General features: G+C 33.3%; 1 protein-coding gene across 1 annotated transcript in view; it reads right to left on the bottom strand.

Annotated features, from left to right (window-relative positions):
* ANKRD31 (ankyrin repeat domain 31) overlaps positions 1-13,712 on the bottom strand; it is a 187,962-nt gene that overhangs the window by 126,652 nt on the left and 47,598 nt on the right. The window contains exon 13 of the mRNA XM_051971339.1: positions 8,039-8,186. Within this exon, the coding sequence (XP_051827299.1) occupies positions 8,039-8,186 (148 nt within the window). The remainder of the gene's footprint in view (positions 1-8,038; positions 8,187-13,712) is intronic.

The raw sequence follows: 13,712 nt of genomic DNA, 5'->3' as shown, positions 1-13,712 counted from the left end.
CAAAACTATCATTATTTGTAGATGATGTTTTTCCAAATATGTGAAAAGATAGTTTTAAACATTCATTTTTTAAATTTTCTTTTCCAATTTTTTTCTTTCTCCTTTCCTTACCTCTCCCTTCCCCACGACAGCAAGCAATATGATATAGCTTATACGTGTACAATCCTTTTAAACATATTAAACATGTTTCCATCCACATTTAGTCTCCATAGTTCTTTCTCTGGATGTGGATAGCATTTTCCATTCAAGTCCATTGGAATTGTCTTGGATCACTGCATGACTAATAACAGCTATGTCTATCATAGTTTATCATCACATAATCTTGCTGTTAATATGTACAACGTTCTCCAGGTTCTGCTCACTTCGGTCAGAATCAGTTTATTTTAAGTCTTTCCAGGGTTTTTTTTTCCCCTGAAATCAGCCTCAGCATTTCTTATAGAATGATTTCTTATGGAACAATAACATACCATTATATTCAAATACTATAATTTATTTAGTCATTCCCTAATTGATGGGCATCCATTCCTAGAGATTCTCTATGAAAATCCAGAGATAAAAAAAACTATTTGAAATAATTAACAATTTTAGTAAAGTTGTAAGACATAAAATAAACACCCACATAAATATTTCTATATACAGAATAATAGAGTCTCTCTATATATAGTTCTACATATAGAAATAAGTATTTCTACATATTACCAACAAGAAGAGATAGAAAGGGAAATTCTATTTAAAATCATTGTAGACAATATGAAATATTTGTCAATCTACTTACCAAGACAAACCTAGGAACTATATGAAAACAATTGTAAAATACTTTTCACACAAATAAAGTCACAGCAAACAATTGGAAAAGTATTGTTTGTTCATGGGTAGGCCAAGTTAATATAATAAAAATGACAATTCTACCTTAATTAATTCACTTATTCAATGACATACTAATAAAACTATCAAAAATTATTTTATGGAGCTAGAAAAAAACAACAAAATTCAAATAAAAGAACAAAATGTCAAAAATACAAAAGGAATTAATGGGGGGAAGATGTAAAGAAGGGTGGCCTAGCTATACCAGATCTAAAACTATATCATAGAACAACAATCATCAAAACTATTTAATACTGGCTAAGAAATAGAGTTCTAGATCAGGGAAACAGATTAGGTACATTAAATTAGGTACATAAGGCACATAAAAAAGATTAGGAAGAAAATAAAAGGAAATTATTACAGTAATCTATGATTTGACAAACCCAAAGGCTCCAGTTTCTATAATAAGAGTTCATTATTTGACAAAAACTGCTGGGAAAACTAGAAAATAGTATGGCAGAAACTAGGATAACTCACATATACATAACAAGATAAGGTCCAATGGGTACATGACGTAGACATAAAAGGTGATACCATATGCAAACTAGGAAAGCAAGAAATAGTTTACTTGTTAAATCTATGAAGAAGGGAAGAATTTATGACCAAATAAGATTTAGAGAACATTATAAAATGCAAAAAAAGGATCATTTGGTTTACATTAAATTAAAAAGCATTTGTATAAACAAAACCAACACAACTTAAGTTAGAAGGAAAGTAGGGAAATAACTTAGCTATTCTCAGCAATACAATCCAGCAATACCATTACTAAGTCTGTATCCCAAAGAAATATAAAAAGAGAAAAGGATCCAAGTATATGAAAATATTTATAGCAGTTCTTTTTGTGGTGGCAAAGAATTGGAAATTGAGTGTATGGCCATCAACTGGTGATATATAAATGTAATGGAATACTATAAAAATGCTATAAAAAATGAGGAGCAGGTGAATTTCAGAAAATCCTTACATTAACTGATGCTAAGTGAAGTGAGCAGAACCAGGAGAATGTTGTACACAATAACAACAACACTGTGCATGATTGACTTATTTCTTCTCAGCAATGCAATGATTCAAGAAAAGTCCAGAAAACTCATGATGGAAAATACTATCCACATCCAGAGAAAGAATGCTGAAATCTAAATGCAAATCAAAGTACCCTAATTTTGCTTTTTGAGGGTTTTTTTGTGACTTCCTTTTTTGTTTCTTTTTTAACAACATGACTAATGAGGAAATATGTTTACATGATTGAATTTGTGTAATCTATATTAGATTGCTTGCAGGTTTGGAGAAGGGGGTAAAAGGGAAAAAAGAGAAAATTTTTAAAATTTGAAATCTTGTTAAAAATTTGAAAACTATTTTTACATATAATTGGAAAAATACTATTTGCAAAAAAGAAAGTATGTAAAGGAAAGGAAATAATATTTTTTAAAAAGGGAGATGGCAGAATTACACTCTTTCTTTCATGGGAAAGAGATGATACATTAGCTGAGTGTTTCTGCTGAAGTCAGAAACTGGAAGCAGAGAGAATCTGGTCAGTAGCCAACAGTAGCCATAAGACCAGCAGAGCATTATCAAATAGGGGTCACTCAAGATACAATCCCAGGCTATACACTAGACTTAGGGTTAGAGATAGCTGAGATCAAGTGAGACAATATTTGCAAAGTACTTAGTACAATGCCTGATACACAATAGCCACGTCATAAATGTTCTTTCCTTTTTACATGCCTAACAAGGGACTACATAGCCCTGAGATCAGTAGAAAGCAGCTTTTACAGGAGCAGCATTATTGATGACATCATTAAAGGCCATAGGCAGCCCTATAGTGTCAGAGACATGAGTTATTTGTCTATGCACATTCTGGAGTCATATATATTCCTTACATGTTTACATAAATGTTCCTTAGTAGGGTCTGCTCTCCCCCAAAATGATGTATATATTTGTAAATGTGTTTACCAGATTTATAAGGGAATTTTTCTTGTTATTTTTCTTTCTATACCATTTCATTAAATGTTTTTGCTATGAATTTTATCCTCTGGCTAACTAGTAAAACCAATTATATTAGTGGGAACTCATGAGTTATGGTTGTGAATTAATGTGAACTCATAGAGTAGCTATTTCAAATCTGGGGTGGTTTGTCTGAGATAGTCACACATAAGTAAAGAAAAGATCTTTTGGCTACTACAGACACAAATATATGTCCTTAGAAGTAAGAGTCTGCTTTTTTTTCCCCTGAGGCAATTGGGGTTAAGTGACTTACCCAGAGTCAGACAGCTAGAGAGTATTAAGTATCTGAGACCATATTTGAATGTAGGTCCTCTTAACTTCAGGACTGGTGCTCTGTCTACAGTAGACCTAGCTGCCCTGGATCTGCCCTTCTTTAAAAAAAAAATTAAGTATATGGAACCCAGAGTCCAAGTCTATTTGCATAAGATACTTTATTGATGAAGACTGATTGCTCTATGTTCAATGAGGGGCAGAGTTGGGGAAGAGTTTGAGAGAGGAGAGCTTTTAATCTTTTGACTTTCAGTTTTGAGAGAGAGGATTCTCTTCAGGCAGAGTTCTTGAAGGACAAAAAAGATTCTGGGAAGTTTACATGTAGAGGAGACGGCACTTTCCATATTTTATATTGTCTTCTTCTTAATCTTTCTCTCTTAGGCTGAATGCTGCTTCTTCCCCCTTAAAAACACTACCATGATATGAAATGGATTCCATAAGCTCCAAAAGAAAACCAGTCTCTTTGCTTTATAGTCAACATGTACTATGATACAACTAATGTTCAGCATGAGGTTGATGCTAAATATTAACTGGTCTGAGGGCCTGGTTATTAGCATTTGACCAAGACTATAACATGAGAAAGATTGCAGAAAAGGAGTAAATAGTTTCATAGTTGCATAGTCAGTTTCATAATTGCATCTTTCCTTAAGATATATTTTTAATTCTTACCTTAAAGGAACTACTTGTATTTTGGTTTACAATATATATCAAGTGACCCACAGGTTAACGTTAGACTTTAGACAATTGTTGAACACAAAGTTGTGATATACATACATATATAGTATACATATATGTGTATATAATAATAGCTACCACTTTGAAGTTTACCAAATGTTGTACATAAGTTATCTCATTTGGTCCTTACAACAACCTTGTGAGGTAGATGCTAGCCCCATTTTACAAATGCAGAAACTGAGGCTGAAAATATTTACTTGATTTGCCTGAAATGACTGTTAGTAAATGGCTGAGACAGGATTTGAACTGTGTATATAGAAATATATGCCTTTTACAGTTAAAGGTTCTGATAAAGGCCTCATTTCCAAAATATATAGAAAATTGACTCTAATTTATAAGAAATCAAGCCGTTCTCCAATTGATAAATGGTCAAAGGATATGAACAGACAATTTTCAGATGATGAAATTGAAACTATTACCACTCGTATGAAAGAGTGTCCCAAAACACTATTGATCAGAGAAATGCAAATTAAGACAACTCTGAGATACCACTACACACCTGTCAGATTGGCTAGAATGACAGGGAAAGATAATGCGGAATGTTGGAGGGGATGCAGGAAAATTGGGACACTGATACATTGTTGGTGGAATTGTGAATACATCCAGTCAATCTGGAGAGCGATTTGGAAGTATGTCAAAAAGTTATCAAACTGTGCATACCTTTTGATCCAGCAGTGTTACTACTGGGCTTAAACCCCAAAGAGATACTAAAGAAGGGAAAGGGACCTGTATGTGCCAAAATGTTTGTGGCAGCCCTGTTTGTAGTGGCTAGAAACTGGAAAATGAATGGATGCCCATCAATTGGAGAATGGCTGGGTAAATTGTGGTATATGAATGTTATGGAATATTATTGTTTTTTTTTTAAATGACCAATAGAATGAATATAGAGAGGCTTGGAAAGACTTACATGAACTGATGCTGAGTGAAATGAGCAGAACCAGGAGATCATTATACACTTCAACAACAATACTGTATTCTGATGGAAATGAATATCTTCAACAGAGAGAAGATCTAACTCAGTTCCAATTGATCTATGATGGACAGAATCAGCTACACCCGGAGAAGGAACACTGAGAAATGAATGTGAACTGTGTGCATTTTTTGTTTTTCTTCCCGGGTTATTTTTATCTTCTGAATCTAATTCTTCCTGTGCAACAATTGTTCGGTTCTGCACACATATATTGTATCTAGGATGTACTATAACATATTTAATAGGTATAAGACTACCTGCCATCTAAGGAAGGGGTTGGAGAGACGGAAGGGAAAAGTCGGAACAGAAGTGAGTGCAAGGGATAATGTAAAAAATTACCCATGTATATGTTCTGTCAATAAAAAGTTATAATAATAATAATAAAATATATGCCCCTCAGGCTCAGCAAGCAATCTAGAAATTAATTCTGGAAAAACAAAGAAAATTAAAAGTATACTATGTCCAAATATTGACATTCAATGGGACAAGGAAACTATTGAATTGGCATGTGTAAATATAGAGGAAGAAGTAGAGAAAGCTATGTAGATAGACATTGAGCTAGGCTCAAAATAAAATAGTAGGAAGAGATTGTGTTGGTTTGGGTTTTTTCAGTGTTATGCTACCTTTCAAAAATATTCCTTCTAAGACCCCTGTCAGTTGAGGTATAGCTGAACAAGCTATGGTATATGATTGTAATGGAATTCTATTGTGCTATAAGAAATAATGAGCAGAAATTTTTCATAAAAATTTGCAGAGATCTATATGAACTAATGCAAAATGTGAAGTTAGCAGGCCCAGGGGAATATTATATACAGTAACAACAATATTGTAATGATGATCAACTGTGAATGTCTTAGCTACTCTATCAATAGAATGATCCAAAAGAATTCCAAAGGATTCATGATAAAAAATGTTATTCACCTTTAGAGAGAACTGATGAATTTTGAGTGTAAATTGAAGTATAATTTAAAATTTTTCTTTATTTTTCTTGCCTTTACATGACTAATATGGAAATGTGTTTTGCATTATATCACATGTATAATTAATATCATATCATTTGCCTTTTGAATGGTGGGAGAAGAGCAGGAGAAAGAGAAATTTGAAATTCAAAATTTTAAAAAATATTTAAAAATAAATAATAAATTTTAAACTAAATATAAAAATTATATTTGGGACTTTAAAAAAACTCTCCTATCCAAAGTACCTATGCTTTCTATAAATAAAGATTTAATAACTAAGTATAACAAACAGTGTGACATAGGATAGGTGACATATGGATGCACATGGAATTATTATCATGTGACCTTGTAACTCGAAAATAAACTTATTGTCCCCAAAATGACCCAATCTATATATGACTACACCTCTTTTTACCTAAATACCCTAAAGAGTCACCTAATCTGGAAACATGATACATCTAGATGCAAAGGCTCCTGAGAAAGCTAATTAGCCCACTCTTCAGTGGCTCATTATATAACTGAAGTAAAATGCCACAGGAGATAGTAAGTTCCCTATCACTATAAGCCTCCAGCAGAAATTAAACAGTCATTATGTAGAAAGTGTTGCAGAGAGGATTCCTATTTAGATATTGATTGAACTAGACAACTTCAGAGATCTTTTCCAATTCTGAGATATATATTATATAAATGTACACAAACACAGGGATTTTTTTTAGGTTTTAGTGAGGAAAAATTCAAATTTTATACATAAATTATTATACATAATAATATCAACATTATTGTGCCAAACATGAAGAACATGAGTATAAATAAATTCCCTGCTTCTTTTCAATTTCCTTATTTGTATAATATAAGGGACTATGACCAAATGACCCCAAAGGTTTATTAAAACTCTTAAGAATAAATGTTCTTTTTTTTCACTATGCAATCTGTCATCAGAGGTTTTTTCTCGAAAGGAACCAAGGGTACTAGCACAGAATATCTTTGGGATACATCTGAGCTATACTACTACATTCTCAGGCAGCCCCAAATAAGAAAAAAAGGTGCATCATTGTTGAGGTAAAATTCCAAAAGAGATAGGATTCCTGTAATGGATATCTGAATTAATAATTCTTCTTGGCTTAAATCTAGCTCTCAGCCCCCTATTCAACAAACTACAGTGGCTTCCTCTAGTATTAAATATAAAAATCTTCTATTTGGCTTTAAAGCCTTTCATAATTTGGCTTCTTGCTGCCTTTCCAGTCTTCTTATACTCTATGTATTCAGCAATCCAATGGCACTGACACCTAGCACAAGACACCCCATCTCCCAAGTATAAGTCTTTTCACTGATTGTCCCCAATACCTGAAATGCTTCCCCTACTCTTCCCATCTCTTGGCTTCTTTGGCTTCCTTCAAGACTCAACACAAATCTCATCTTCTGCAACAGAACTTTTTAGGTCCTTCTCAATGGTCATTTTTCCCTCTGAGGTTACTTCCCTTTACACTACATATAATTTATATACATATAGTTATTTGCATGTTGTATTTCCCTTTAGAATGTGAGCCCCTTAAATATAGAACCCATTTTTAAAATACCAGAGTTGAATAAAGAAATAGGTATTATATTTAAATAAATCCTATAAAGAATTTCACTTCTGAAAGTCTAAGGAATTCATTTTATCACAGAAGAACACTCTCTCTCCTTAATCAGTGTCTGACATATGAGTGAAAAAAACTAAATGATAACATATGGATCAGAATAAGGAAAATGCTCATGCATTTAAATCATTAATCTTCTATCTTCTATCTTCTTATTACAATTATGAGTGATTTTCTTATAGTTGCAATTTAACACTGGAATGGATGAGAAAGATTTTTTTAAAAATTCCAAAGGAATTTTAAATTTTAATTTAACTCTGGGAAATGTTCATTAAAGGGACTACAACTAAACATATAGTTCATATCACATTATTTCACTTTACATGTTATAATTTGAAAAGAAATTAAAGTTGGCAAAATTTTCACTAAGGCTCCAAACACAATAGGGGAAGATACAAACTAAGTGTCATCTAAAACAAATTTTTTGTACTCAGACTTCAGTCACCTATAGAGTTATGCAGGAGAAAACAAATGTATATAATGTAAATGTTATTTAAAATAATAGCAAATCACTTCATATTTTTTCAAGCTTTCTGAAGGAAAATGGAAAACAAAATTTCTGTAATTCTGTATCTATGTGATGAGATGCAGTTTATGCTTACCTGCAATAGGACATGTTTCAGATTTGTGTATATAGCGTTCCAGAAGTTGTTTCATATGGGCATCGTCACTAGCTTCATCCAAGGCACATTTTCCATAGTCATTTCTAAATAATGGATCGGCTCCATTTTGAAGAAGTAATTCTGCCACCTAGAGGAAGTTTGTTTTCATGAGTTTTTTTTTTTTTAAATGTATACATAGTGTATAAAAATGTAGAGTATATGTACCAGTTAATATTCAAATTATAGCTAGGAAGCTCATAATTATCAACAATATCAATAGAATTTAGATTTTGGTATGTGTGTGCACTACAAAACAAAACAAAAAACTAATTTAGAAACCACTGGTTTCCTTTTTTTTCATAACTTATTTTTCATCACTCAAACTCCTCCCCGCCTCAAAAACTTAGAAGCATTTTGTATGTGTATCTCAGTAACTGATAAGTAGAGGAAACATCTGTACTAGGTTGCTAAGTTTGTGCTCTCAGGTTATAGTGCAGCATCAATACCTGCTAGCAGACAGGTGCTACCCTCTTCTCTGGGTGTCAGACACCCTTACTTGTTGCTGCTCCTCGGAAATGACATTGGAGAATTAACTTAACAAACATCAAACTGTGGCCAGTGCCCAAGTATAAAAAGATCATATCAGTTTGGGATAGTGGTGGGGATGGTCGTTAAAGAAGTACTAAGCACAAAAATCCTATTTCTTAGCACAGAGTGAACTACTGAAAACAATATCCATCGAAAGACCAATAGAATAATGAAGAAGAAATATCTCCTTTGAAGAAATGATTAAGCATGTCCAAATAATTTGAATTGATATATATATTCATCATAATATTAGCTATCTCTCACAGTTTTGCCTCATTTATATACATATATCTGATCAGCCCCACAAAAGCTCAGTTAGAAGGGACTTCATTGTCATCTAAACTAATTAAACCTGAACAAGACTATTTCCTAGTTCAAATAAGTGGTCATTAAGTCTTTCCTACTTGCTCTCTGTTAAAGTTATTCCCTCACTCTTTAACCATGTCACTCTCATATGCCCAAACCATAGAAATAATGTTTGTATAGTATGATCAATCAATAAGCATTTATTAAGCATTTACTTCTTGATAAATATCACTGGAGACACTAGAAGACAAAAAAAATGAAATAATCTCCACTCTCATCAGTCTTACAATCATTGAGAGGCAATATGAATGTGTGTTTTGAATAAATATATGTATATGTATGTTTGCATATATGTATGTATGAAAATATGTTGAAAAAAAGATAGAAATGTAATAAAAATGACAGCCCAGTTTTATATATATGAACATAGTTAAGAAATACAGAAATACCACAATAAATAGTGGCAATGCCTTCTTGGCCATGGACTGTTGCTCAATCACCATCCAAAGCTTCATAAGCAGGTTCAGCAGGTTGCAACTTTAGTTAGGGGCCATGGGGGGAAAGAAGCAGAGATGGTGCAGACCAATCTTTTTCTGCTCCCAGCTTCTATTGTACCAGCAGGTATAAAATAAATATAACATTCTGCCTTGACTAAGACCTCAGCTTTGCTTATGGAAGTGAGGTTTGGAGGATTGCACTTTGTGATTTATGGTGAAATGGTACAATTTTTTTATACAGATGTAAATTCAAAATCCTAGTTAGCCTCAAATGTTCCCTAATATATTAATTTTGAAACAAATGAGAATTTTTGAAATAAGTGTAATAACACTTGTATACAACACTAGCTATATCTGCACATGTAATATACATATATATACATACAACATATATATGAATATATATAAAATAAGTGCAAAAATAATTAAGATAATTAAATATAAGATAATTGGAGGCAGATACTAGCATTTGAAAGAATCAGAAAAAGACTGCGAATGGTAGTACTTGAGCTAGTCTTGCAGGAAGTAAGAGATTCTATGAAGCAGGAAATGAGAAAAAATTACATTACTGGCATAGGACAAGATCAATACAAAAGTAAGAAGATGGGAAGAGTGTAATGTGTGAAGAGAACTAAGAAGGCTATTTTGGTTGTACCATAGAGTACAAGAAAAAGGAACAATGTATAATGAAGACTGAAAGATAGCCTAAATCCAAATTTTAAAGGGTTTTTAAAGTCAAAAAGAAGAATTTAGATTTGATCCTAGCACTAAAAGAAAGTCACTGGCATTAACCAAAAAAGTAAAGTGAGATAGCCAGACTTCCATTTTAGAAAAAATCACTTCAGTAGGTATGTGGAAGGATGAATTGGAAAGGCAGGAAGACCAATTAATAAATTTTGTCAATAATTCAAATGAGAGATGAGGAGAGCCTGAATTAAGGCGGTAACTATGTGAGTAAGGAGAGGGGGACAGATGAGGAAGAGACTGTAAACATAGAAAGAACAAGATTTAATAAATGTGGGGTAGGAGATAGTGGAGAATAGTGTATAACGCTGAGGTTATTTACTTGGGAAGTAGGATGAATGATAGTGCTCTTCACAGAAATAAAGAATTTTTGTAAAGGAATGGGTTTGAGGCAAAAATAATGAATTCTGTTTTGTATATGTTATGTCCACTATATGCATTTTGAAATGTTTCACTGGTAGTTGGTGATATAGGACTAAAGCTCAGGAGAGAAACTGGGGGTGATCGCTAGATCTGCAAGGCACCTATATAGAGATGATAATTAGACATATAATCACTGATGAGATCATTAAGAGAAAGAGAATGTAGAAAGAAAAAAAAGAGAGGACCCAGGACAGAGTCATATTAGCATTTTACAATAAACAGATCATGGATTTAATAATATAATTTTTATACACATATATTTTCCTGATAGTACTTTCCAATTTAGGTCCAGGTCAGGTCCCCTGAAAGACAACTACCCCAAATTCATGAAACTCTTAAAACTATAACTCATAAACCCATATCAATATGTTTACCTAATCAGTCAAAGGTCACAAGTTGCTTACAGCAAAGGTATTTATTAACATAGTAATATTAACTGTAGAGCATCATCCCCCACCCTTGAGACACATTCCCTTGCAAACACACATCATCAATTGAAGAGAAAGAGAGATTAAGATAAGTAGGTGATGCAGTAGATAGAGTATTGGGCCTGGAATCAGGAAGACCTCACTTAAAATGGGGCTTCAGGCATGCAGTAGTGTATTGATCCTGGGTAAGTCATTTAACTCTGTCTACCTCAGTTTCCTAAATTTAAAATGAGATAATAATAGCATCTATCTCATAGGGTTGTTGTGAAAATCAAATAAGATAATATTTGTAAAGTACTTAGCTTAGTGCCTGGTATATAGTAAATGTTTAATGGAGCCTGGGGAAATGTGTAGATGTACAATATACATAAGATCCTTGGTAGCTTCTCAAATGGGATATCAATTCCTGAACTGCTCTTTGATAGGTAAGATGTCTTCACTGCTTTGTCAATCTGCTATTGGCTACTTTCATTGCTCAATGCTTCAGTGCTCTGCCTAAATTTAAATCCCTGGCTGGGGCAATGGAAGTGCCCTAGTCTTTGGCTAGTTTCTTTTCTTTTCTTTTTTAAGCACTAATTTCTTTTTTAAAGAACCAAAAGCCTTAACCTGGACCTATAGTAAGAGGAATATAGCCTTCCCAATTCTGTTCTCTCAGAATTTTGGTTCTGATGAACTGTCATTTCTTGATCTGTAGAATTTATACCCAGCTCACTTTCTTTAAGCCTCCTCTCTAAACATAGGAGTCAGGGTATCAGGTCTTCAATTCTCTTCTTAGGCTAGCTAAGATGTTCTGTGGGAGGATGCCATTACCATGAGAGGAAAGGTCAAGGAGCAATATCCTTCCCCTTGCTATATATTCTGCAGAGATGTAAGAACAAATCCTCAAGAAATGAATCCCTTCTCTACTGATTCAACCAAAACTAATCCTCACATTTTCAAATTCTCATTCAATTTCATTTGTTTATATCAACGACTGAGCAGAAAAAGACAAGGGCAAACACATTGTTGTGTTTTATAGTCCTTTCATTTACAAGTGAGCTACTCAAAATCTGGCGTATATTTCATCAAGTGAATTTAGGGATTCAACTGATCAAAATAGTTTCTGATGCATTTAAAAATTAGAGTGCTGCCTGAATCTTCTCCTGTACTCATACCTTCATTTCAGAAATACACACACACACACATACCCCAATATATACATATATGTATATGTGTGAATGTAGTTTTTTCTCCTGAATGGACATTTTTATGAATCTTCATAACTACTCTCTAAATGAAGTCTTGGCTTCATTTATAAGCTTTCTCCCTTGAACAACCCCTTGTTATAGATTCACCTTGGTTATATTGATAATATGTTGGTTGGTAATATACTTACTATATTCATGGATGGACAAAACTATTTAAATATGAAGATAAAGGATTCAAGCACTGTTCCCATAAAGTAATGTGCTTGGGGAATTCAAGAATCAAACTGAAAGCTCTAAAGTCAACCAACTAACTTCTGGGCTTATATCCCAAAGAAATATTAAAGAAGGGAAAGGGACCTGTATGTGCCAAAATGTTTGTGGTAGCCCTGTTTGTAGTGGCTAGAAACTGGAAAATGAATGGATGCCCATCAATTGGAGAATGGCTGGGTAAGTTGTGGCATATGAATGTTATGGAATATTATTGTTCTATAAGAAATGACCAGCAGGATGAATACAGAGAAGCTTAAAGAGACCTGATGCTAAGTGAAATGAGCAGAACCAGGAAATCATTATATACTTCAACAATGATATTGTATGAGGATGTATTCTGATGGAAGTAGATTTGTTTGACAAAGAGAAGACCTAACTCAGTGTCAACTGATCAATGAGGGACAGAAGCAGCTACACCCAAAGAAAGAACACTGGGAAATGAATGTAAACTATTTGCATTTTTGTTTTTCTTCCCAGGTTATTTTTACCTTCTGAATCCAATTCTCCCTGTGTAACAAGAGAACTGTTCGGTTCTGCATACATATATTGTATCTAGGATATACTGCAACATATCCAACATATATAGGACTGCTGCTTGCCTTCTAGGGGAGGGGGTGGAGGGAGGGAGGGAGGGGAAAAATTGGAACAGAAGTGAGTACAAGGGATAATGCTGTAAAAAATTATCCTGGCATGGGTTCTATCAATAAAAAGTTATTATAAAATAAATAAATAAATAAATAAATAAATAAATAAAGTCAACCAACTAGTAATCTGGTCAAAATTCCTCCCTTTACTCCAACTCCCTCTATTTCCTTTTGCATCTGTCTCATTTTCCTGAATTGCAAAATGTAGAAAAGAATAACAGAGTATGTAGTTTATAAAAACAACATACAAATAAACAACTAAAATACACCAGAGCAAAAAAGATATTATACTATGACAGCTGCTATCTATCCCCTAGATAGTTTCCTTCACTAAAATCTAAGTGAATCCTAACAATCTTGTGATTTAGGGAGAAATCTAGACTTCCATGAGAGTCAACGTTTATCAAAGATCATTATGCAAATGAATTAGTCATCAATTTCCTACATTTTTTCAGATACAAATTTACCAAAGAGGATGCCACAAGGTAATTCCCATATCCTAATGATATGTACAACAAGACAATTCTAGAATAAGGATGGGACTGGAGCTGTGATTTCACTAATATAATGAAATTCTAAGTGAGAAA

This window comes from Antechinus flavipes, chromosome 1 (genome assembly GCF_016432865.1).
Source record: "Antechinus flavipes isolate AdamAnt ecotype Samford, QLD, Australia chromosome 1, AdamAnt_v2, whole genome shotgun sequence".
In the NCBI taxonomy this organism is placed as follows: domain Eukaryota; kingdom Metazoa; phylum Chordata; class Mammalia; order Dasyuromorphia; family Dasyuridae; genus Antechinus; species Antechinus flavipes.
The sequence above is the reverse complement of the archived record's forward strand: the minus strand, read 5'-3'. Positions and strand labels throughout refer to the sequence as shown.